Here is a 25,794-nt window from a genome sequence, read left to right on the forward strand (position 1 = left end):
CTGAATTTTATAGTATTGAGAATCAGAGTTGGAAGCCTCCCAATTCGTTTGGCCAGTATGGGGAGTAAGCTAAATATTTTATTTGTCATTAGCAAATAACAGAGGATCCTACAGCAATTCGACACTCCAGGAGCAGAGGAGACTAAATGAACTTCTAATAGAACTCACTCGTGCTGTGGCTGCAATGGACACTAAATGACCTGCTGATGATGATGCTGTGGTATCAAGTTCCAATAGCCAATAGTACTTAATCGTGCTGTAGCTTCAGTGGAAACTAAATGACTTGCTGATGATGGTATCAAAGTATCAACTTACGAAATGACCTGCTGATGATAGTATTATGTACCAACTGCCTAAGTGCGGCTACAGTGGAGACTGACTGACCTGTTAATGAAGGTATCAAGTATAGGCTAGTTTCCTAAAAAAATTTTTTTAGTCCGTAATGTTTAATATCAAAAAATATTGGACACATATATTTTTATTTGTCAATCTAACAAATAATTACATAGTTATGGTGCGTTGAAGTTCCGCACGACGTCACAACGTGCGGCACTTTTATGCACGCATTGACGTCACGGGCCTCTTCTTATGAACTTTGGCGCGCTTTATCTCTTTAAATTTTTACTAGTTTGAAAAAGTGAAAAATACGTGTAGAGTATTTTTTGATAAGTTAACTGACGGACTAATTAAAACTCTTGCTTTTTGACCCAGGAAACATACCTATTAACAGCCCAGATGACCTGCTGTACTGTACTCACTCGGGCGAGGGCGCGGTGACGGCGTGCGAGCGCAATAGCCGCGCCAGCTTGGCGGGGTTGGCGGCCGACACGCCGAGTGCTGTCTCCAGCCGCCTGCTGTACTGTACTCACTCGGGCGAGGGCGCGGTGACGGCGTGCGAGCGCAATAGCCGCGCCAGCTTGGCGGGGTTGGCGGCCGACACGCCGAGTGCTGTCTCCAGCCGCCTGCTGTACTGTACTCACTCGGGCGAGGGCGCGGTGACGGCGTGCGAGCGCAATAGCCGCGCCAGCTTGGCGGGGTTGGCGGCCGACACGCCGAGTGCTGTCTCCAGCCGCCTGCTGTACTGTACTCACTCGGGCGAGGGCGCGGTGACGGCGTGCGAGCGCAATAGCCGCGCCAGCTTGGCGGCGTTGGAGCCGACACGCCGAGTGCTGTCTCCAGCCGCCTGCTGTACTGTACTCACTCGGGCGAGGAAGTCGAAGAGAGCCGCGACCACGCACTTTGGGAATGTAACCTATATGACGAAGCTCGACAGAAGATGCTGGATGCGATACGGAGAGCCGAGCAAGGATCTGTTTATCACCAGGACCTCACGAGTAGTCGTAGTAATGGATCGCGCTGCGCGAGTTCGCGCACTCCTGGCACACAATCAGGCGAAGTTATGAGAAGAAGTGATGATTCATCAACGGTAGCAGCCCGACGCGAAGTACCGATTTGTGGTGTCAAGCCCCAGAAGGGGGAGAATTGACAATGAGAAGGGACATGGATTAGAGAAATTTGTAGGGAGTCAAGCAAAGCGGCGGTTTTTTTTTTTTTTTTGAAGGGACGCGCGCTGGAAGCTTGAGGAGCTTTTCAGAGGCAGAGTGGCGAGTACAGAAGGTACTCTAGCCGTTTGGCGATCGTCGGTCGCAGACCGACGTTCGCGATCGGGCCGTATCGAGCGCATAAGGCGCCCGATCAGTGGCGAACCCAACTAGAGGGTTGCCCACCGCGGTGTTGGACCAAAGTCCAGCCTACGGCGGGCTCACTCTAGTGGGCCCGATCGAGGGGACTACGGACGCGGCCTGAGGGCGCCACGGTAGGCTCGGACCTCGGCTCAGGCCGTGTCCGGGGGACGGATAGGGGAGAACCGGCCCGGTACATGTCTGTACCGTCTGAAATGGAAAGCAGGGCCTCGTACTCGCCGGGTGTAACGAGCTACTGTGTTGTGGAGTAGTTGGCGTGCTTAAGGCAGTGATGTCTGTGTTCAGAAATTCGGTAATAGCAAAGCGTCCAGAGCAAGTAACCGCGCGCTCTCCCGAGATTCGGTTCGCACGCCGTGAGGCAGCAAGAACCATGGGTGGTGGTGGGATTTGTACTCACTCGGGCATGGGTGCGGTGACGGCGTGCGAGCGCAATAGCCGCGCTAACTTGGCGGCGTTGGCGGCCGACACGCCGAGTGCTGTCTCCAGCCGCCTGCTGTACTGTACTCACTCGGGCGAGGCGAGGGCGAGGAAGTCGAAGAGAGCCGCGACCACGCACTTTGGGAATGTAACCTATATGACGAAGCTCGACTGAAGATGCTGGATGCGATACGGAGAGCCGAGCACGGACCTGTTTATCACCAGGACCTCACGAGTAGTAGTAATTGGATCGCGCTGCGCGAGTTCGCGCACTCCTGGCACACAATCAGGCGAAGTTATGAGAAGAAGTGATGATTCATCAACGATAGCAGCCCGACGCGAAGTACCGTATTTGTGTCAAGTCCCAGAAGGGGGAGAATTGACAATGAGAAGGGACATGGATTAGAGAAATTTGTAGGGAGTCAAGCAAAGCGCCCGGGGAAAGAGCCCAGAGCAAGTACCCGCGCGCTCTCCCGAGATTCGGTTCGTACGCCGTGAGGCAGGAAGAACCGGTCTATTCCACTTTGATCACCTGGCTTTGATGACCCAGGTGATCAAAGTCCACTTCCAGCGACAATTTAGTGTCCTTTGATCATCCACGTATACTATGCCCTGGGTGATCAAAGTGAACTCCAGTTAAATTATAATTTTAGTGTGAATAGACCGAAGAACCATGGGTGGTGGTGGGATTTGTACTCACTCGGGCATGGGTGCGGTGACGGCGTGCGAGCGCAATAGCCGCGCCAGCTTGGCGGCGTTGGCGGTCGACACGCCGAGTGCTGTCTCCAGCCGCCTGCTGTACTGTACTCACTCGGGCGAGGCGAGGGCGAGGAAGTCGAAGAGAGCCGCGACCACGCACTTTGGGAATGTAACCTATATGACGAAGCTCGACAGAAGATGCTGGATGCGATACGGAGAGCCTAGCAAGGACCTGTTTATCACCAGGACCTCACGAGTAGTCGTAGTAATTGGATCGCGCTGCGCGAGTTCGCGCGCTCCTGGCACACAATCAGACGAAGTTATGAGAAGAAGTGATGATTCATCAACGATAACAGCCCGACGCGAAGTACCGTATTTGTGGTGTCAAGCCCCAGAAGGGGGAGAATTGACAATGAGAAGGGACATGGATTAGAGAAATTTGTAGGGAGTCAAGCAAAGCGCCTGGGGAAAGAGCCCAGAGCAAGTACCCGCGCGCTCTCCCGAGATTCGGTTCGTACGCCGTGAGGCAGGAAGATCTAAGGCCTATCTATCCTATCCTCTATCGGCCGTGTGGTGACGGCAGAGTAGAATACATTTGTCACCAACCCCTACTCTTCCCGCGGGTGTCGTAAGAGGCGACTTAGGGACTACACATCAAACAGAGAACGGGCAGCAGCGCTCTCTGACAAACATAAATCTTTTAAACTGCGATCTCCAACCCGCCTGCCAAGCGTGGGGATTATGGCAAAACCCTCTACTATAGTGGAGGAGGCTCATAGTCCAGCAGTGGACTGTAAAGGGCTGTTGATGAGGCAGGAAGAACCATGGGTGGTGGTGGGATTTGTACTCACTCGGGCATGGGTGCGGTGACGGCGTGCGAGCGCAATAGCCGCGCCAGCTTGGCGGCGTTGGCGGTCGACACGCCGAGTGCTGTCTCCAGCCGCCGCGCGCTCGCCGTGCCCCAGCCGCGGCAGAGGGCCAGCGTGCGACGGAATATGCACAGGCACTGGGAACAACGTGTTAACGTTACTGAACTTCCTCGAATCGTTCGTACGTTCACTGCCGAATGACGTCCACTGCTGGACAAAGGCCTCTCCCAAGAATAGGCTAGATGACAAAATTTCAATTATTTGTCCGTCTGACAGATAATTAGAAAATTATACTCGTATTTTTTATTTTCTTTCATAATTAAATAATAACAGTGCTACATCGAGTTGAAATGGCGCGATACGTCACGCTTGAGTAGAATTTTTACTCAAAAGTGACGTCACGCGACATTTCAACTCAATATAATACCACCCCCCGTCCACTGCCACTTGATTTTAGCGAATTCTTCCTCTGGGAATACTGACTCGCAATCTTCTATTGATTCCGAGGTTGTTAAGGACAACCAAAAGACTTATCTACTGCTGAACAAAGGTCCCCCACAACGATTAATCAGCCTTGCTCGCATCTTAATACATTAATGTGGAGAATCACAGTAGAGCGAATTGGTTTTAAAAATCCAACATGGTTGCTCACACAAACGGAAAAGATTAAAGTTTTTGAGCACTGTGTGGCAGTACAAAACAAAAAATATATTCGATTTTCCTTCCCAAGTCATCAGCCATCGTCGCGCGGTAAGTTCTTCGACATTAGGCCTAGTCACTTGTTTGTCCTTCACAAAGTACATGACATACCTCCCTCTTCTTAGCGCTCAAGGCCACCAGTCGCGAGTCGGTGGGTACTCGAGTCGAGCGCAAGATCCTAAACAGCTTCGCATCGAGTCGCTGGCGAAATGTTATTCCAGCTAAATGATACTCGCTGAAGAAACTCTTTTCTTTTAGTTTAGTACTATTGCATGCCGTGGTAACCTATAATTAAGGCAGCACTTAGATTAAGTTTAAATACGATGTAAATATTGAGTGTATGTCTTGTTGGTTGTCATATTAAATAAATAAATAAAACAAAGTACATACCTCCCTCTTCTTAGCACTCAAGGCCACCAGTCGCGGGTCAGTGGGTATTCGAGTCGGATCCTCGTCGGAGCAGGCAGTGCAGCAGTGAGTGGCAGCTCGAGGAAAGTCTTCAGACATTAGGCCGAAGCACGCCGCGTGTTGTTGGGTGTTGCAGTATCTAAAGGGGAATTAAGGATCCTACAGTGCTATATTAGTGATATTATATTAAGAAAATAATGCAAGACTTGTTAGATAGGTATCTTTATTAACTCATTTCAAGAATATGAACTATAAATTATCGGGTAGTCAAACCGCAGAAAGGATCAAATCTCTTGGCTAATTTCAAATTAAAGAAAAGTGGCACAAAGACCACTTTTACCATGGGAGCCAATCCATTTTTAGGGTCCTCCGTACTGTGACACATAACTACGAAATATAAAGTAGCTAGGTATGTATGTAGGTAGGGGTATACAATAGGGATGTTTCCTGGGTCAAAAAGAAAGAAAGAAAGAAAAATTGTTTATTTGGTTCAAACATAGTAATTTTACACAATTTGGATAATAATTATAAATAAATTGTTGAGCAAGAAAGCAAGAGTTTTAATTAGTCCGTCAGTTAAATTATCAAAAAATACTCTACACGTCGTATTTTTCGCTTTTTCAAACTAATGAAAATTTAAAGAGATAAAGCGCGCCAAAGTTCATAAGAAGAGGCCCGTGACGTCAATGAGTGCATAAAAGTGCCGCACTTTGTGACGTCGCGCGGAACTTCAACGCACCATAACTATGTAATTATTTGTTAGATTGACAAATAAAAATATATGTGTCCAATATTTTTTGATATTAAACATGACGGACTAAAAAATTTTTTTTAGGAAACTAGCCTATTACCAGGGAGTGCAGCGACCCTCCCTTATCCCCTTCCCCTCCCTAGATACATCCATAAGTACCTACTTACTGGCAAGTCAGCAACAGCATATTCTGCGTTTCCCCTCCGTACTTGTTGCAAGGACACTGCAGCAGCCTCTCACTGGAACCTGACGCGCTGCGGGCCAGGGATGCTGCGAAATCAAGATTCAGTTAGTTATTGTGGATGGGAAATAATAAGGAGATTGGTGAATCGACTTACATGTGAACTCCTCTTGCTCCATCTGCGACATTACCGGCGGATTTTGAGAAGGCTGAAAAAATTAAAATTTTATGAAATATGCAACATAATTGTAATGTATAGTGAACTGATAAATCAATAGACCTATAATGCATGCACAGTTGCACACACCCAAAATCACTTACAGGCCTTCTGAACTACCTAACCTTAACCACGTTTACTTTCTTTATTGGTTCAATGAATACAAAATCAATCACTATACTAAGCAAGACTCGCGAAGTCACAAGTCACAATGCACACATGATGTCCTTCATGTAGGACAAAGTGACCACCCGGTGGTAGGGCGCCTCCACCCAGCCCAGCTTGATGGTGTCTCGCAGGGTAGGCTCGAGATGTTCCTTACCGGTCACGTCCTATACAAAGCACATAGACTCACAATAGCCTCGTGACTGACGCCCATGCTGTCCTTCATGTAGGACCGTGCAACCACCCGGTGGTAGGGCGTCTCCACCCAGCCCAGCTTGATGGTGTCTCGTAGAGTAGGCTCGAGGTGATCCTTACCGATCACGTCCTATACAAAGCACATAGACTCACAATAGCCTCGTGACTGGCGCCCATGCTGTCCTTCATGTAGGACCGTGCAACCACCCGGTGGTAGGGCGTCTCCACCCAGCCCAGCTTGATGGTGTCTCGCAGGGTAGGCTCGAGATGTTCCTTACCGACCACGTCCTATACAAAGCACATAGACTCACAATAGCCTCGTGACTGGCGCCCATGCTGTCCTTCATGTAGGACCGTGCAACCACCCGGTGGTAGGGCGTCTCCACCCAGCCCAGCTTGATGGTGTCTCGCAGGGTAGGCTCGAGGTGGTCGTCCGCTTCGGCCGCCGCATTGAACCCCGGCGCTTGATAACCTTCTGGGGCATCTAGAATGGTTTTGCTTATTAGCTTTTGCTACATACATAGCCCCATGTTGCGCATTTTGTTCACAATTTACGTTTCAATTTTAAGCGTTTTACCCAAATTATTCTTCTAAAATAGAAATAAGTACTAGCTCAAGTTACTTCTTTAAACAGCCTGAAAAAGACTCCCACGCGTACGAAGTAAGTGGTCACAGCATAGAACAAAATAAAAGTAGAAACTAATTCTTTACCCTCATTGTAATACAGCCGCAAAGACACGTCATAAGTTTCAGGCAGGTGCTGTTGACAAGTCTGCATGATGACCACACACGCTCTAATGAGGTGGACTGTCCTTTCGCGTACCCCGTCGAACGTATACCGCGCATGCGTCTTTCCGCTGTCCCGCGTTTTAGAAGAGACACTCATGGTCACCCCATCGTCGTTATAAGTATACTCGAACACGTGGTATTCGATCAAGTTCTCCATTTTACACTCATCCTCGTAAAAGCAGAGCGCTAGTTGGTGCAACTAGAAGCGAGATGACACGATTTTAATAGAAAACCTAATTCTTGAATCCCAAGCGGACAATTGTGTAGGTTAACTTACGTATTTTTTATCAAATGCCTCGAACGCCTGAGTAAGAGCTGTACTCAGAAAATGAGCAAGGTCATCTTTGCATTTATTTTTTAGAATCCTCAATTTCAAACCACCAAAATTTTCCATTGAATAGCTGTCTTCGGGAAAAGCATTCTTCAAATATGTAATCGTACTGACTGCTATAACAGTCAACTGCTTCATAAATGTGACTGAACTAGTATAATTTTCTGTAACTTGTTTAGGAAATACTTTTGTCCACTCAGTTACAGCCTATGAAAAAAAATGATAGTTTAATTTCATGAATATTGAAGGTAGACAGAAATCAATAACAAGCAATTTATTTACCTGAGACGTACGTGTTGCTGTGGCTGTCATTTTCTTCTAGAAGAAACTCTCAATATAAATAAGCTCTAAAATGTTATCGAACTTGTAATGTGAGAGACGTGGTAACTTTTCAGTTTTGTAAAATTTCCCGCGTCTAAACTTCAGCGGAACTACTTTTTTTTTTAATTTTTCTAATAGGCAATGATCGGATTCTGCTTACAATTAAAAATCATATCACTGGATATTACCATCAAATATTAGGTTATTTGCAACAATACCGAAAACTTTTGTATTACCAAAAAGATTTCTTATCATGTTTAAAAACAAAAGTGAATTTCTTATTTTAAAAGATTGACATAACAATAAATTGAAATTTATTGAAAGAAATTTTTAAACGTTTTTGTGAATTATTTGTGTGTGAAAATATTTTTTGTGGCCGTTATGTTGTGTCCTGAAGGAGTGCATGTTCCCAATGATAATTTAGATAAAGAAGAAGAAACTGATAGAAAGAAAACCAAAAAGATTCCGGGTGAAGGTAGTGGAAGCTTAGAGCTACATTCTTTCAAAAATCCAAAGACTTGGAAAAAATCTATTACAAATTTCTTCCGACATCAATTGAGATCAACAAAATCGAATGATGTAAGTGTATAACGTAGTAATGTAATTTCAAATTATCATCAATTTAAATGACGTGACGTGAACTATTAATTGAACAAGGTAGATAAGCATTCATCCTCGACTCACTTGTAAAGGTTGTAATGCTCTGTGATGATGCTGTAACGGTTACAGCATCATCACGGAGCATTACAGTGTAACCTATTCAATATTAATGACGTTTTATTTTTAAAATCCATCGTGTCCTACCTACCTGCTGTAAAGAAGTCCTACCATTTGTTGATTTAACCAATCAGTGTCTGTCTATAAAATGTGACTTTTATTATTTTAGGGTGATCGTCCGTCTGGAAGTAAGGAAAGTTTTGAAGATAAAGATATAAGTCCTGAGCAAAAATGGCAGTCTTTAGGCAAGGTATTTAGACGCCAAAGTTTTGTTGAGCATTGGAACAAATCTACAAACCAGCAAGGGGAGTGTTCATCACCGAGCAAAAGACTAGCCGTGAGAAAAGTACTATCCAATTATTTTGGGAAATCTCAAAAGTCCGTTCCAGATGATAAATAATTTTATTTCTGTAGCCTCTTACTTAATTTAATAAACAATAAAATATTTTAAACTAATTGCTATATGTAGTACATTATTATTGACCTGCTAATTTAATAAGTATTAAAATGATATCTAAGAGTAGGTATTTAGGTAAAAGTTTTCCGAGGAATCTGTTGTGGTAAACACGATTATTAAGGTACCTACCTTACTGAGTTTATTGGTGTAATCCTTTCACGTTAGTCACCACATTCATTTGGTACCATGTAAACTTCAAGTAAGGGTAGCTAACGCTATCCAATACAATAAACATGTTTATTATATTGATCGTAGAACTAGAACTAAAACAGCGTATAAAATCACAGAAAAATACTAGATGACAAATATGTTCCTCCGAATGTCGCAGAAAAATACTAGATGACAAATAGATCCTTCGAATGACAGCCAGCAGCTGACAGCGTGAGTGACAATCGGATTTTTTGTCTGTGGTGACATTTCCGCAGGCACTCATGAACGGAATATTCATTTTACAGCTTTTTGTGCTAAAATTATTTAATTTCAACGTTTATTTCGATTTATTCATGCATTACTAACCATATACCTTTTCAAAAACAGTTATCTATAACCTATAATGCACGTTTATTAGTGTACAAGTGTATACGCCCTTGAAAACCGTGTTTCAAAAAAAGTCTAAAGTCAGCATAGCAACAGCAGTTGGATTCGTTTATTTCCTATTTTAGGAAAATTTAAGAAGTGGTAGCTGCACGGGTGCCTTTATGGGGTGAGTTTAAAGGAATACAATACATTTTACTACTGTAAACAGGTTAAGAGACCACCAAAAGAGGTCTTCGGTGCGCCTTTGTGCGTTTAGTAGATACCTATGTACACCTATACATTACAATATCTTGGTCATACATTGTTGTAGTAAGTGGTTTGTGGATAATATTATTCTTAGGAAAAACTTCAGATTGGGTCCAATGTAAGAATCATGCCTAATTGGAAGAACTGGTATATATCCATTCAAGGATTTAGGGTCAGAGAGTAGGGTTAGTCCATCAAATACTACACATTTAAGCATTATCAAGAATCAAAAGCAATAATGTTTATGTAAACCCCAGAAAAAATCTCAAAAAAGTTTTCCATACTTCACTAAAATTCAATATTCATGAAAGATGTTCAGTGCTGTAACATTTAAATTATTATTACACTAAACTTGACATGACCAACTGGAGGGTTGAGAACTTGAGACAATAGAAGATTTTTAAATGTGTTTTCCCATTGTTCTCTGTAATACCAAGGCCGAAGTGTCTTGAGGTATTAATCTAGTTTATATTGTTCTATAATTCTATAAAGTATAAATTAAGCATCAAATTATTAGTTTTATTGTATTAATCTTATCTTCTGGTCTCACACATCATCATAGCAAAATGTAAAATAGCAATTTGTGTACAGTAACATCAACAATCAATCAACATACTGCTTCTGTAATGATCTGACAGAATCTGGGTGTAGTGTTATTACTTGAGTTCCATCATTGACATACCGTTTGCTACCACAAACAAGCCTATTTCCAGTCTGCAATACAGACAACATAGTTGCTAACAAGCATTAGAATAACAATACCTTATTTATTGGCCTCATAACAATATCTTGATTATGTATATGACTGAAATTAATTGCCTTCTGAATAATGTGGTATATTTCACATGTAAAGATGGATTTCATGGAACTGTTTACAATTTCCCTCATGCCAATGTTTTCAGTTTTCCTTGTTCATTCTAGAAGCCATTAAATTGCTTCTCCGTATGATCTATCTGTACATTAAAATGTTGTGTCTGGTCTGTTGATATCATAGACAAGTGTAAGACATAGACCATATTGTACAGTTAAGTAAGTTTTTCCCTGAATTCCATGAGTCAACCAAGGCTATTAATGAATTTGATGAAGTCCTAGTTACTTTTTAACCCTATCTAGGGCTCTGTCCTAAATATTGCCAACATTTGAACTTTATTGTCTTAAAAATCTTAATTGAAGATTTTCACTGTACTATTTAAACTACATACACAAAAAGAAGTTGTTCCATGAAGTTGTTTCAAAAAACTGAAATCAATTTATTCATTATCCACAAACAACATTTTGAATAAGGTTGGTGTTGTATAGTTGTTATAGTATTTTGATAACATATCAGTTCATGTTGAGGAAGTAATTATTGTTTATCCATTTTGCGGGAGTCAACCACACATTGGGAGTTACTTACAATTAAAATCTATTTTAATATTCACCTAAAACAGATTTCAATTGGATTATTCCTCCTTACTCGTCGTTTCGGCCGAAAGACATCTTGCTGGACAAAGGCCTCCCTCATGGATTTCCACAAAGACCGGTCCTGCGCCGCTCACATCCAGGCAACTCCCGCGACCTTAACCAGTTCGTCGGTCCACCTAGTGGGAGGCCTGCCCACGCCTCTCCTTACTCATTTTATGCTTTTTATTGGGAAGCTTGACTGATGATCTAATATCTTCTTTAAGAGGATATCCTACAACTGATCATTTTATTTAATTTGAATTGTTTTCTCTTTTCAGATGCATGGAGAGGATGTCTGTTGTGTTGAGGGTCATAGAGAGGCAACACTGATCTGATTAAATAAGGTATTGTAGTATCCGCGTGGTGCTTTTGTTAGCGTAGTAAGATGATTACACGAAGATGGTTTCACCCGTCACTGAATGGAGTGGACGCAGAAAAGCTGCTGATGGACTGCGGACGCGACGGGTACTTCTTGGCCCGGCCGAGTATGAGCAACAAGGGCGACTTCACGCTCTCCGTCCGACGGGGCAGCGAGGTCACCCACATCAAAATACAGAACAACGGAGAATTCCTCGATCTCTACGGCGGGGAGAAATTCGCCACTCTCTCTGAACTCGTCCAATTCTACATGGACAACCAAGGCCAGTTGCGAGAAAAGAACGGAAACATCATCCGATTAAAAACACCCCTCAACTGTGCCGACCCCACGACTGAACGCTGGTACCACGGACAACTGACCGCGAAGGAGGCCGAGAAGATGATGCTGGAGAACGGCAAGAATGGCTCCTTTCTTGTGCGAGAGTCGCAGCGCCAACCCGGCGACTTCGTCCTTTCGATCAGGACACGAGACCGCGTCACGCACGTCATCATCAGGCGGCAGGACAACAAATATGACGTCGGTGGCGGTCAGCAGTTCGATGACTTGGTCAGTCTGATAGAACACTATCGTAACTACCCTATGGTCGAAACTACGGGCGAAGTGCTAAGGTTGATACAACCTTTCAACGCCACCCGAATCCAAGTACGTCATTTCCATACGCGAGTGAAACAACTGCAAAAAGAAAATGAAGGGCCTATCGAAAGCATGGCTTACAAACAAGGCTTCTGGGAAGAATTTGAGACGTTACAAATGATGGAGAACCTGCAATTGTTCGACAGAATGGAGGGTTCTAAACCCGAGAACATTCGGAAAAACAGATACAAAAATATCATACCTTTTGATCACACGCGTGTTGTCCTGAGGGACATTCCAGGCGACGCCCCGGCGGGTTCTGATTATATCAACGCCAACTACATTCGGTGCGACATGTCCGATTCCTTATCGGACTCACAGGACAGCATTTACATTAGCAATGAAAACGGCTCGCCAACTTCCCGAGAAGGGACTCTCTCCAAAGGCAAACATAAAACATCTCCGAATCATACTACTGTAGTTGTGACGGAGGAGAAGTTTCACCGGGATGGAAAGCACAACAACGGTGTCCAAAAACTCGTACCGTCATTTGAGCCGAGCGTTATCCGGTCGAACCCCAATTACGTTAACACCACGATACCCAAGGCTGTCGTCGAAGCAGAAACTACGATCGACGATCATGTTTACAACAAGACCTATATCGCCACTCAGGGTTGTCTGTCGACTACGATTTACCAGTTTTGGTCCATGATCTGGCAGGAAGATGTACGCATAATCATAATGACGACGAAAGAAATTGAACGCGGTAAAGTGAAATGCGAGCGATACTGGCCCGACCTGAATAAAACGGAGGTTATAAAAAAATATACAATTTACAACGAATCGGAATCATCGACCCAAGATTACACGTTGCGACGTTTTCAGGTTACGCGGAAGGACGATACTGAGTCGAAGAGAACCATCTATCATTTTCACTTCACGGCTTGGCCGGACCACGGCGTGCCCTCGGAGCCAGGTCGCGTCCTTAACATTCTGCTGGACGTGAACTTCAGGCTGCAGCAGATAATGACGGGGCCCGACCCTCCGCCGCAGGCCGTTGTGTGCGTGCACTGCTCTGCCGGAATAGGCCGCACCGGCACTTTCATAGTAATCGACATGATCCTGGACCAAATAAGGAAGGAGGGCTTCGACTGCGAGATCGACATCCACCGCACGGTGCAGATGGTCCGAGACCAGCGATCCGGTATGGTGCAGAATGAAGCGCAGTACAAATTCATTTACATGGCCGTTCTGGAGTTCATCGAGACTGTGAAGCAGCGGATCGGGCTGGGGCCCGAGACGACGACCCAGGACTCGCCCCGCATCAGGACTCACCCCGTACCTTTTTTATGAAACGCGCTAAAAGCGTCAAGAAACTTTTGTCGCAAGCTTTATCCCTCGGAAAAAAAATAGACGATTGAAGTTCACGGGAACTTCAGGACTCCAGTGAAACCACTCTATAAACAGTTGTGAATTTGTGAATATGTTTCAACATAATATGTGTATCTTCTAAACAATAATTTTATTCAAAATAAAAATATTGGGTGGTATTTTTTTAATAAGGTGTATGTATCAATATTAAAGGTACTAAATATTTAAAGTGTAAGGTAAATTTTAGTTTAAAGATTAAAGTGCCGAATATTTTTTTCCATGTTTTTAATAGGAAGCTCTGAGCTTTGATTTCAATTATAATTTTAACATACTTATTCATGTAAAAGGAAGTTTATAAGGAAACTTAATTGTTCTACATAAATAATTATTTATGAAGTGTTTTATCGCTGTATATTATGTATGTATAGGCACTAATTAGGACTTGTATCGTTAGTGACTCAACAATAATATCATACTTTTCCAAAAATAAGTTATTATTCGAATATGATTGAATTGATAGTGTTAACATATGAAATAAAAATATAAATGTTGTTAAAAACGGGAATATTGTTAGAAATTGAAAACTATTACGTTTAATATATTATTATATCATTACGGCGACCTGATGGATGTTTCAAATCGTTGCTTTAACAGTACTACATGAGGTCAGGCGGTTGGCTTTAATGTGATCTCGAATTGGATTTTAATTAGACAGAATGCTTATATTTTAAATCAGGTTCAGAAGTGTTCATTATTATGTTGTGTATAAATGTAACGATATCTAAAAATAGCAGCTATTAGTTGCTCAGCAAAAAACAAAGGCGTTTTACCGCGCGCTTTGTAATCAAACACATTATGCTTTTGCGTGTATAAAGTCAATTAACCCATAGTAATTGTATATCCACTGTTTCAACAGTCAATCGGAAAATTGAATAAATTGTAAAAAGCAGAAGTTAAAATCGGAATGTAAATTGTAAAGATCTAAATAGATTTAAATCTGACGCAAATTTCGGGGTCTCCCTTTCACATTTACTTTATTTTAGTTTTTTTAGCCATATACATAATTATGTTATTCCTTCTATGGGACAAATACCATCTTTTATAGTCTTTATTGTTCTACTTTAACAATAAGATTTGTTTTTTTTATCTTGTCAAGATGTTAAATTGAGGTGCTTTTATGTGAAGAAGTATGGCTCATATCATAATAGAATGGGCAAATGGTGCGATATTTTTTATGAATTTTTGTTTGTATGCTTAAGTGATAAAATGTACTATGTACAGAGGACTAAACATTTATTATATTCAACCATTTACGCAGTCTACGCCTACAAAGTTCGGCTACAAAATGCAATGACACTTGGATAATTTAAGAGAAAGAATTGTAATGAAGTCTTCATAATAATTTGCACATGCGATTACTTATAATGTTTCCACTCTTAATGTGTCAATATTGTGTTAAACAACTTAAGATGGAGGTGTAAATCTAATCCATATTTCGTTAAGGCTATATTTCACCTTGTCATGGACTGCTCACTTCATAATACTTGTACTACCATGCGTGACCTACTAAATAAACCTTAACATAATATTTATTTTGTAGTGGGGGTTTTCTACTATGTACTTATGACAGATTATACAGCGCCCCTAGTGGTTACATTCAAGAACTAAATTCTTTATAGATTTTTTGACGCACTCCATAATCCTCTGAGATGGTTGGTTCCATAGTAATGATCTTCTGAAGTGGTGCCCCTGCCATGGTATGATGCCATAACATCTGTGGGCATAGCGCAGTGAGCAGGGTCCTATAAGGTTACAACGCACTATTACACGTGAAATTGTAAATGTTACATACAAGAAAAAGTTGGGAAAGCCAGTAGATATAATTTAAACGCGTAGGTACTTTTGATGGGACGTATTATTGAAGCATTAGAATTCATAAATTTGTTTATTTGTGTTATTTTCTGTTTAATTTGTGCTATTTTCATTGGAATACTTATTTAGAAATATCATAATAATATGTTGATGGAATGTATTAAAGTTGATGAAATTTAAAAAGATATTTTGGACCATTTTTATAAATATCATTGTACCGCGTATTTTAATCGTTTTGTAAAGAATTATAAATTGGTTTTTGGGTCGAACACTTGCCGTAGTCGAGTGGGCAGCCGACCAACAAATGGCAGCATCCTTACTGTGGCTTTAATTCAATGAGGGCTATCATTTTAGCGCTCACCAGTTAGCGCCACTGTAGAGTAAGGTCCTGTCACTTGCTAGTAGCGAAGACAGTGGCACCAACTGGTGAGCGCTAAAGTGGTAGGAGGACTATCGCAATTGCACTCATCAAGATGGCGCCACTGTAGAGTAAGGTCCTGTCAATCGCCAGGGGTGCCAACTGTTAAGTATAAAAACGATAGCCCTCATTCCGTGATTGTTTCATATAAATTGAAACTCCAAATGAAGGTCCATAATCCACAATAAAATTAAAGTTGATCCATTCCGGGAACAATCGCTAGTTCGGTGGAATTCCCCAATAATACTCCTAAATGTGGACATTTCGGGAAATTTGGGAATATTACCGGGTAAATTCCCTGGAACGATACAGCTTTAGCCACAATGCCCACAATTCACTCTGCAATAATAGTGTCTATAATGTAATGTTACTTGTAAAATTGGTAATTGAGCAGTTGCATAATTTTGTAGGTACAGACGCCACCACAATTTTTTGGTAATTTAAACTTTTAACAAAAACTTCAGTCTATGCTTCAGTGATTAAAAAAATGTAGTGTATTTATCAAAATCGTCCTCCCAAGTTTCTTTTCAAAATTGTGTATCAAGGTCCTTGCCTATTTAGTAGGCTGGAAATACCGGTGCTAGGTAAATGGTATATCAAGCCGACACTAGCCTATGTAACTTAAATGCATATTTGTAAAGTAAGAATTAATGATAAATGAAATGATATCAAATATCTAACTTCACTATACTAATATGCATTTATGTTAGTGTCGGCTTCATAACGATTTACCCAACACCCTGTATTAATTACGTTACCAAGGTAACGCTAAAAACTAAAATATAAGTTTACTAATTTTTTTTTAGAAGTCACCACTGTTTGAGAACCACCTGAAATGTTTTACTTTGTTGGCATTTTATTTAAACTTTATTCCAATTTGTAAAGCTGAGCTTAAGTAATTGCATGAATATTAGAGAGAAGAAATTTATGTTATCTGCTAAAGATATATGTTGTGTTATTATATAATAATGAATAAAATGTGATACCTATTTAAACTGCAGTATTATTTAATTACAGTTCACATATTAAGCAACTTATAGTTCACTTAAGTCTTAAACTATCATTTTTAGATGCATTCGTCTTGGTTATTAATGGCGGTGTTTCTTTTTCGATATCAGTGTGCTCCTAACTCAATGCTCTCCGCGCCTACACTGTCATGTATGAACTCAGACTATGTGGCTGAAACGGGAGTAAACACCCTGTATAAAAAAGGAGGTGTAGTGACAAAAGAAACGAAAAGAGTAGTTTAAAAGATTTTATTTATTTATCAATAAAGCAGATAATTTGAAATAACATTTGAAGGGCAGTGAAATTGTTTTTCAATACCAAAATATTGCTTTACAATAAATGACCAAGTTATCACAGTAATACAAATCAAGCTTTGACAAAAGCCCACCACAGCTTGACAGTTATATTATCTTTGTAAATAAGGATCTAGTACTAAAGTTACAAAATAATTTTTAATAAGTAGGTTCATAAAAGTTTAAGGTATCAACAATAAAAGATTGATTAATAAAAGATAATATCCCAGTAGTTCTAAGTAAATACTATTTGTTATTATTACATCTTTAAACAGAAATGAGTTAGACTTTGGATGGGTCCTATGAACCTAACGATACAAAACAGAAATTCTCAGATCACTAACAGTTGTAGGTAACTTCTGGGATATAGTACTAGTATCTAACACTCACACATTGATTAAAATTAACATAACAACTACTATCAAATATTATTAATAATATTAGTGAAAACTATCGCTAATAAATATTAATCATCGTTATTGACCTGGATCTCTTCAATGCCATCGGTTTCCGTCACGAGGGCTCTCTCCAAGATGACTCTTCCTTCTTTGTATCTGCAAAATTAAAAGGTTTTTATATTAATTAACACATTAAGCATATTTTATAGATATTAGTTTTACAAGAGTAACTTATTATAAGGGAAAGGAATTACTCTTCATTACAAATATGTACTATCACATCATATCAATTTTGAATTATTGCTGCTTCATTATTATGTAGGTAACATTTTCTTTTTCAGTTTAATTTCTTTACCTTTGATTTTCTTCAGTAGCAAACTCATAGACCCAGCCGAGCTTAGTAGCGCAATTTTTACAGGACACATCGCGGACCATATGCCGACCAGTCAGCATCACTCGGTCCTGTACCTCGGAGTAGATCAGGTTCACCACTTTGTGGAATAAGAAAGCACGACCTGGAAACAATAAAATTCATACAACAAAGCGATCCAGGAATAAGGTAAAGAGAAAGTAATATTATTGCCACGAGATTGAACTAATCTGAATCTTAAAGAAGTTTCGCGAACTTTAGCCTGAACGGTCTCGTAGAAGTTAGAACGAAATAAAGACGCAAGTTGTAGTGGGGCTGGTGGGGAGGTCTTACGACACTACGTATTATACACAACAAAAGTACCTGTAGCTCCCGTAAATCGTGTGCTAATTAGTTCAGAACGATTGGTTAGATTAACATCACACGATGCACAGGAAAACAAACGAGTTCCACCAATATGATCAAGGAAAATTTTGCCCATTTTCAACAATTCCTTTGTTTCCAAAACACGAAACCACAACACGGACACGAATAACAGCTGATGAAACTGACAGATGGCTGACGTTTAATATTGCTGTTCCATTCCATTTATTTTTTTGACATCTTTACTGCTATGGTGAAATGATACATGACATTTCTTATATAAAATGTAGGAAATTTTCAATAAAAACGTAAATAACAATTAAAAGGAACAAGGTCACATCCGCAATTGTATTTTTTTTGTAAAATTTAAATGATTGGAAATTTATTATTTGCCAAAGGTAATTGGTTACCTACCCTACCCACAAATGGCTTACCGACGAATTGACTTAATTTTATCAAAATAATTAGAACTAAGTTTTATGATATTATGAGATCAAGATCTAACGAAAGACCCAGCCTTGTTTGGCCTTGTTATGCAACTAATAATATTGTTTAACGGTTACCAAAGTAACACAATTTCTTTCAATTTTGAAGTATGATTTCTCAAAAAAAGTAAACACACTCATGTCTGTTACTTTATTTTACAAAATTATATTAGATTATTATTTGTTACCTAATAGACATGGATGCAATAAAAGAAGAAGCCATACACCACACAGCTCTTAAATTAGCCGAAGAAATTAAAAACCTATCCATATACAAATCATTCTACAGCGATGTTCAGGCAAGTACTACCAGGCTGTTTGTTACCTGACATGATTATGCTATAAACTATCCCAAAGAAAGGTGCGTGCTTACATAAACGCTGGTTCAATAATACGAAACATTTTACACAGAAACTAGTCTCTTCGCCAAACGTAAAGAAAGAGGACTTTAAGCAGACGCTACAGCAAGCCATGAAAGAAAAAGGTTTAGATACCAAGCTTAGAAACACAGTATTTCATTGGGTGAGAACGCAAAGTAAGCAAAATGTAAGTCCTAAACATTTCTTTCTACCTTTTTTGAAATTTAGGAATAGCCACGTCTAAAAACTCTTGAATAAATCTTCTAATTTGCCATCACTCATTTAGCTAGATCCATTAACTTCTCTTTTGAAAGCGAGTGCACAATGGGAGAAGAGGATACATAAATCTCTGAACTCGATGTGCTCCGACCTGGAGACATCGTTAGCGAAGATACGATCCCAGAGTGAGCAGGAGGAGCTCGCGGAAAAGTGGAACGAACTAAGTACCTACAATTTAGGTAAATAAGTAAATAGAACTATGTTTATTAACTGCTCACCTGAAAAGGATCCCACAACTACTTAGAAAGTAAAACGTTTTATTACAGATTTAACAAAATACAGGCCAGTGTATGCTCCGAAAGACTTTTTAGAAGTTTTACTAACGTTATCCGGCTATGTGCCATTTACAAGAGAGTAAGTACGTTATACTTGGAGTTACTCCATAAAAAAATATCAGAAATTGCAAAACCTAAAAACGTTATTTGAAACATTTCAGTGATGAGCCAAAATGGGAGTTTGCACATTTACCACTGCAAGTGAAAACATTAGATCAATTGGTAAGGGCGATTTAGGTATTCTTTAGATCACATCAACACATTGGTCCTTCGAGCCGGATAGTAGCATAAATCATACAAGTGCTGTGCGGTATCTGCCTCTAAGGACCAATAATCTATAAACCCAAGTAATCTAACCATTAACCATTACACAACTAGCGCAAGGTCTATTTAGAGTGGTTTAACGGGGAGCCTCTCCTCGGAGTGAACCCTAACATGCCGAGTTCCGTGCCTGGGTTTGCGACGCTGGAGGCCGAACGTATCGGCTTGGGGGATAGAGTGGCCGCGTTGGGCTACGCGCCTGTCATCCAGGAGTACTTGAAAAAAGGCAGCCCACAATGCTTACGAGCCAAGCTCTGGTCACAAGTGCTGGGAGCTGAGGTGAAGTCACAGGTAAAGGACCGTTTGCTTCAATATCAATTGGAAATAGTATAAGAAAGCGTAACTCTATCTTGACGATTTCTTTCGTTTTAGCAAATAGCATATTTTGCGCAACTGAAGAAGAGTGTGTTGGACGTTGACCTTATGATAGACAAGTTAATATTCAAGGACGTGCAGCTGACTGCATCTAACGATGACCAGTATTTTGTATTTGAAGACCTTTTGTACCAGGTAAATCAAAAGAAAAATGATTGAAATCCTGTAAGTTCATATCACGATGCCGAATATAAATTGACTCTGGTTCAACAGGTGATGTTATGTTTTTCGCGCGATTGCGAAGTCATGCAACATCTCAAGGGCAGCATTGGCAACCCTCTTACAGTCACTATCAAGGGCAAGCAGACGTCCGCGGAAAGCGTCACTGTTTTTCCGCCAAGCGGGATCATCCCTTTTCATGGATTCACCATGTATGGTACGAGTTTTCTTTTTATTTCATGATCATGACGTGATCATTTTCCTCCAGTTTTTAGTCTCTAACTCGACAGGTCTGCAACTTCTCTTGTCTATTTTATTGGTTTATTGATTAATTGCAACATTTTTTTCAGCAACACCTTTTTGTTACCTGTACGACGACCCGGTGCAGCTATACTACACGTTTCGAGCTTTTTACATACGATATTGGCATAGATTGCACTATATTTCGACGCATCCACAGGTAAAGAATACCTAAATAGTAAATACCTACGCAAGTCGATAAAATATACTTACGAGCAAAAGTATGGAATCACCCCTTTGTGTTCCGAGCGGTCTTAAGAACTGAATGACTATGTATGTATTGTATGTATCTATGGTATCAATTTAAAGTTTATATTATCACCATAAATAGGGTGATTCCATATTTTTGCTCGCGAGTGTAGATTTAAAATTGATTTATCACCAAATATTTCCAATTTCAGGGTATAGTTTCTCTTTGTTTACTGTATGAAAGGTTACTAGAAGCTAACGAGCCTCTCCTGTGGATACACTTCAGAAATATAAACATTAATCCGTAAGTTATTTATGTCGATGACGTCATTATACTTATTTTTGAAATATCATATGCAGGACATAGTAAAACTCACCCTTTAATTCTTCCAGAATCAGAGTGGTCTTCAAGTGGTTGATGAGGGCTTTCAGTGGGCACCTGCCGCCTGACCAACTCCTCCTTCTATGGGACGCCATACTGGGATACGACTGCCTCGAGATCCTGCCTCTTTTAGCCCTGTCTATACTGAGCTTCAGGAAAGAGAATATATTCCAAGTGAACACATTGCAAAATGTCGACGCGGTACTAGCAGACTTGTCCACGGTTTCGGTGATACCACTTCTGCAACTGGCGCTGATGAAAGGGTAGATGCTTAGCGCAAGCGTGACCCTTAAGCAAATAATCGTATCAACTACTTAATTGGTTTTAAACTAAGAGTCTCGAAATAAAACGTCGATTTTAGGATAGGCTCGGCTAATAGCATTGAGCTGGATTTTTAATCAAGGAAGGATTTGTATCCTTAATGTTTTTTGTTAGAGTGATCGTTTTTTTCATGAATGAATATGAATTTATTGTTAATGTTTTTCCATATTTATTTCTCTTTCATTGTTATGTTGAACCAAATTTTTGTTCGTAAGCATCCGACTCGAAGGACCATGATAAATGTTTACCTACGCCATTTAATAAACTATCTATAACTTTTTAAAGTTCAATCACTTTGCGTTAGTTGCTATATTAAAATATTGACTGTGTGAGTGTAAAAAGAGACACAGAAAAAAATGGAATATAGAAAATAGCGGAGGCAAAAAATAATATAAATAATAATCAACAAAAATATTTAGATTACCTACTCAATATTATGTAGTGTACGAGAAGTATTTTTGTATGCGATAAAGTCTACAATTTAAACATAATAGAATTTCATAAAATTATTTCAGTTATCCCCATCGCGTATGCGCAAGCCATAACAATTTATTGTTATCCATATTGTTTTGTATAGTGTTTTTATAGCCTTTTTTTTGTAGAGTTGTATTTTTTAATTAGTGAAAAATAAAGTACAAATATGTTACGTTGAAACGTTTATTTTTTTACATACCACACACCAGTTTCCCTCTTCATAGAAACTTTTTTCTACTTCCAATGGAAGTTCTTTACAAAGATTATCAAGCTCACCTTCTTCGAAGACATGATAATACCGTAAAAGGGTGTTTTCGGGTTGATTTGATAGTTTGTTTTCTTTAATTTGTCGAAGTTTCCACGGGACTAACAAATCGTTATGTTTGAACTGGGTTCTGTTTTCGTGGACCGGGAGGTTCACCCCTCCGACGGTCATTCGTTGTTCTTCCGTGGGCTCTTGGCTTTTATTCTTGCACAGATAGTTTGATTTAGTCTGGTCTTTTGCCCAGACAGTGATCAACGCCCGTCCTTCAGGCCGAAGCAGACGGCATATTGTCGAAATGGCTTGCAATCTTCTGGCCTAAAATTTGATTCACGTTTTAAATGACATCAGAAAAAAATGGTTATTTACTTATCACGTGAGATCGTCTAACTATCAATATACCAACCTTACTGCTGAAATGGTGTATCACAGCAATGCAGATGATAACGTCAGCACACGCATCGGCTAAATTCGTGTTCAACAAATCCAGCCGCACGCAATCTGCACCAGCGATACTTTGTATGTGCGTCTTGCATTCTGATAGAAGGCCACTGCTGCGCTCGCCGGCTATCTGATAAAATAAACATTCAACTTTATAATGATTACTGTCATAAACTTACAACCAAAAAACGACACTGGTCTTAAGACTGCTCCCTGATGAAGTCCTTTATTTAATTTGATGTAAGACTCATGAATTCTAGTGAAATTTAGTTTATAATGAACGATATTGTATAGGACTTTCAAAAACACGTATTTATTCCTCAACTACTTATGATTAAGTGTACCTAGGTTACACTCAATAATCTGTCAACTTTCTCAAATGCACCAAACATGCAATACTTAATTTGCATTAATTATGTTATCATAATCAATCAATAATAAGTATTTATTTTTATAAATTGATGCCTTACCGATACCTATACCGATTAAACCTGCTACGTTATGCTTAGGATGTAGGTAAACATCCTAAGCATAACGTAGCAGGTTTCATATTTAGCTCAAACAATAAACTTACTTGCAAAATGTCATCTCTCTTCAGTATATTTTTCCCATTGCCTGCTCCCAGATCGAGCACGATAGCGCCGGATGGCACGCGCGCCATAAACTCTACCACTTTAGGCCACGGCTTGTGTCGCGTAGTACTGAAGTGGCCCGCTATTTGTTCGTATACCTACAAATATTTAGCGTTCGTAAGTTTAATTTGTCGTTTATCTTACAATACAATAAGTTAATAAGAAAAGTTAAATGTTGTTGTTAGTAAAAGTCTTTACAGTTTACAAGGCTTGTTACTAAAGCCCGGTCTCCGAGCACACACTCACTGCGGGCGCCCGTCGCACAGTCGCGACAGCAATATAATTACGCGAGCGATAAGGATGGGTAGCTTGGGGTCATTGGACAAAATTATAAGTGCTCGGCGACCAGACTATAGCAAGAAATACATTTGCCTAAGTATCAGTATTAGATAGAGGGATTGAAGAGTTCTTACCTGATGAACATGCAACTCTTCTAGATTTGAGGCCACCTCATCCTCAATATTTTCAGACCCTTTCTCTACACTATCACACAACGTCTTATATTTACATTCACAAGGGCCACTCCTAGTCCACCGGAAAGTCAGCGATATCCTCGTTTGGCGCGCTTGCGTGTCGTTTGTGATGACTTTAACCACTTTTTGTGTACCATCAGAAGTTACTGTACGGTTCTCAATGACAGGATCCCATGTTCTGGATTGGATGCCATGCTGCCAATCATACCTGAAGTTAAATTTTATAATTCATCTTTCAGTAAACCCAAAGCAAAAATATTCAATAAAATCGTGATTATATCCGACATGCATACCTAGCTTCATCTTGCATCACTAGCATAGATCTCCTTTCAACTAAAACAGGCACATATTTGCCTGTAGGGTGTTTCCAGTCCATAACTACTGAAGAGCCAAGGGACAGTGACAAAATTGTATCGCAAAATGGACTGTGTTTGTCTACATGTGATGGTATCCCTGAAAAAGTAAATGAAAATAATGTAATACTAGAAAAATATTGTGCTGCATTGTTAGCAAGAGAAATAAGGCCCTATTTGATTAATATTGTAATATCATCATTATACACCTATCTCCTATATCCTAGAGAAGAATCTGGATGCAGGCAGTGCAGGACCAGTCGTTATGGAAAGCCTTGGTGGAGGCCTTTGTCCAGCAGTGGACGTCATTTGGCTGTAACAAACGTACTAACACCTATCTCTGTCCTTCTGAGCCAATAGAATTCCTAAAAAGCTTGATAATGATGTAAATATTTTATAAGTACCATGACCAGGTGCATACTTGTTGACCGTCAGTTGATTGGGGATGCCCACATCAATTCCATGTTTCCTCAGCCTCCTCCACAATACGTCACATTCTTCCGGAATCTTCTCAATTAACGGAGAGCTTAAGTCAACATCATTGGTCCCATATCTAAATTCGTAGCCATAATGCTTTACTTGCCGGTTCTTTAGGGTACTTGAATCAATGTTCTCGTCCCAATCAAATATTTTCAAGAATGTTTTCTCCTCTTCTATTGTTATAAAGTCATTTAATAAGATCAAACCTTTTGGATTTTCATGAGAACAGATTATCTCGGTATTTGGAACTGAAATTGGACATATTGGTAACAATTAATGTTTATTAAGATAAAAAGTTTATTTTATATAATAATACTGGGCAGTATTTACCATAAATTTTGCTGTCTGTACTGCTAACATATGGAGTAAAAAAATGTTACTTACCATTCTCAACATAACTCATATACAGTGGTATCCCATTAGTATCTATTTTCGCTTTGCCATTGTACGTGTTGTGGAATAATACTGCACTCTCAATAGAGTTGAAGGCGAGAAATGAATGCGTCTCTCCTTTCTCTGCTATGAACTTTGGGAGTTCAATATCACTTTTTAAGTTAGCTATCAAGCTTGTTATTGCACTTTTCTCCAACCCTGTTGCTTGGCCAGCATTACACAATATTATATGCTGAAATTGTACAATATTTACCGATATAATTAAAGCCACACTGTACCACAATGTAAAAATGTAAATAAACATTGCGGAAACTTACGGGTCCAGGGTTTTCTGTGCAATTTATTTGTCTAGAACTCTTGAAACGAGCAGCAAATCTTTTTATTTTTCTTTCAGTTTTCTTTTTATCTTCGTCCATTATTTTATTTACTTTGATTTTTTTCACGCAGAACTTCAATCAAGACTTTTTTTTATCAATTTCTAACCTAAAAAATATCACATATGATCACATATCACTCACAACTAAAATTGTATGTGTACATACAATTTAGGACGTTATGTCGTTGGTTTAAGGCGTATTTTGAATAAGTATTTAAATTTGACAGATGACTGCATTTTTAGAGGCTGTTCCGTGCTAAAACTTATTAAAAGTT

At 40.0% G+C, this 25,794-nt stretch overlaps 4 protein-coding genes and 2 long non-coding RNA genes across 6 annotated transcripts; 3 read left to right on the forward strand and 3 right to left on the reverse strand.

Annotated features, from left to right (window-relative positions):
• Nucleotides 1-7,021: 7,021 nt before the first annotated feature.
• On the reverse strand, nt 7,022-7,801 carry LOC135073529 (uncharacterized). The gene is made up of 3 exons (XR_010257630.1): nt 7,707-7,801; nt 7,371-7,631; nt 7,022-7,292 (listed from the first exon to the last, which is right to left on the reverse strand). It is a non-coding gene; the product is annotated as an uncharacterized LOC135073529 (long non-coding RNA).
• Nucleotides 7,802-8,028: 227 nt separating this feature from the next.
• LOC135073528 (uncharacterized) lies at nt 8,029-8,918 on the forward strand. The gene is made up of 2 exons (XR_010257629.1): nt 8,029-8,324; nt 8,632-8,918. It is a non-coding gene; the product is annotated as an uncharacterized LOC135073528 (long non-coding RNA).
• A 403-nt stretch (nt 8,919-9,321) lies between these two features.
• Nucleotides 9,322-15,033, forward strand: LOC135073043 (tyrosine-protein phosphatase corkscrew). Its single transcript, XM_063967053.1, has 2 exons — nt 9,322-9,622; nt 11,424-15,033. Exon 2 carries the CDS (start codon nt 11,531-11,533, stop codon nt 13,448-13,450), a length of 1,920 nt encoding a protein of 639 aa, XP_063823123.1. The 5' UTR covers nt 9,322-9,622; nt 11,424-11,530; the 3' UTR covers nt 13,451-15,033.
• Nucleotides 15,034-17,000: 1,967 nt separating this feature from the next.
• LOC135073048 (protein yippee-like 5) lies at nt 17,001-18,391 on the reverse strand. The gene is made up of 3 exons (XM_063967059.1): nt 18,191-18,391; nt 17,813-17,972; nt 17,001-17,613 (listed from the first exon to the last, which is right to left on the reverse strand). The coding sequence occupies exons 1-3, from the start codon at nt 18,306-18,308 to the stop codon at nt 17,526-17,528; spliced, it is 366 nt and encodes a 121-aa protein (XP_063823129.1). The 5' UTR covers nt 18,309-18,391; the 3' UTR covers nt 17,001-17,525.
• Nucleotides 18,392-18,487: 96 nt separating this feature from the next.
• LOC135073049 (TBC1 domain family member 19) lies at nt 18,488-22,244 on the forward strand. Its single transcript, XM_063967060.1, is given in 11 exon segments — nt 18,488-18,974; nt 19,087-19,214; nt 19,263-19,492; nt 19,580-19,667; nt 19,750-19,810; nt 19,967-20,200; nt 20,282-20,419; nt 20,498-20,660; nt 20,794-20,903; nt 21,145-21,236; nt 21,326-22,244. Coding segments are annotated over 11 exon segments (1,602 nt in total). The 5' UTR covers nt 18,488-18,872; the 3' UTR covers nt 21,582-22,244.
• Nucleotides 22,245-22,274: 30 nt separating this feature from the next.
• On the reverse strand, nt 22,275-25,635 carry LOC135073047 (alkylated DNA repair protein alkB homolog 8). Its single transcript, XM_063967058.1, has 8 exons — nt 25,461-25,635; nt 25,135-25,375; nt 24,675-24,998; nt 24,211-24,370; nt 23,858-24,125; nt 23,387-23,542; nt 22,778-22,942; nt 22,275-22,689 (listed from the first exon to the last, which is right to left on the reverse strand). The coding sequence occupies exons 1-8, from the start codon at nt 25,557-25,559 to the stop codon at nt 22,279-22,281; spliced, it is 1,824 nt and encodes a 607-aa protein (XP_063823128.1). The 5' UTR covers nt 25,560-25,635; the 3' UTR covers nt 22,275-22,278.
• Nucleotides 25,636-25,794: the final 159 nt, after the last annotated feature.

The sequence above is a fragment of the Ostrinia nubilalis genome, chromosome 7 (genome assembly GCF_963855985.1).
Source record: "Ostrinia nubilalis chromosome 7, ilOstNubi1.1, whole genome shotgun sequence".
Lineage (NCBI taxonomy): Eukaryota > Metazoa > Arthropoda > Insecta > Lepidoptera > Crambidae > Ostrinia > Ostrinia nubilalis.

Excerpts from the sequence above, each read along its gene's own strand:
- LOC135073048 (XM_063967059.1), bottom strand. The coding sequence starts at position 18,308 with ATGGGCAAAATTTTCCTTGATCATATTGGTGGAACTCGTTTGTTTTCC. Across the intron at positions 17,973-18,190 it reads ACGATTTACGGGAGCTACAG|GTCGTGCTTTCTTATTCCAC; the intron begins GTACTTTTGTTG and ends TATTGTTTCCAG. Across the intron at positions 17,614-17,812 it reads GCTACTGAAGAAAATCAAAG|ATACAAAGAAGGAAGAGTCA; the intron begins GTAAAGAAATTA and ends TTAATTTTGCAG.
- LOC135073047 (XM_063967058.1), bottom strand. The coding sequence starts at position 25,559 with ATGGACGAAGATAAAAAGAAAACTGAAAGAAAAATAAAAAGATTTGCT. Across the intron at positions 24,999-25,134 it reads TATGAGTTATGTTGAGAATG|TTCCAAATACCGAGATAATC; the intron begins GTAAGTAACATT and ends GTCCAATTTCAG. Across the intron at positions 23,543-23,857 it reads AAGAGTTGCATGTTCATCAG|GTATACGAACAAATAGCGGG; the intron begins GTAAGAACTCTT and ends AAATATTTGTAG.
- LOC135073043 (XM_063967053.1), top strand. The coding sequence starts at position 11,531 with ATGATTACACGAAGATGGTTTCACCCGTCACTGAATGGAGTGGACGCA.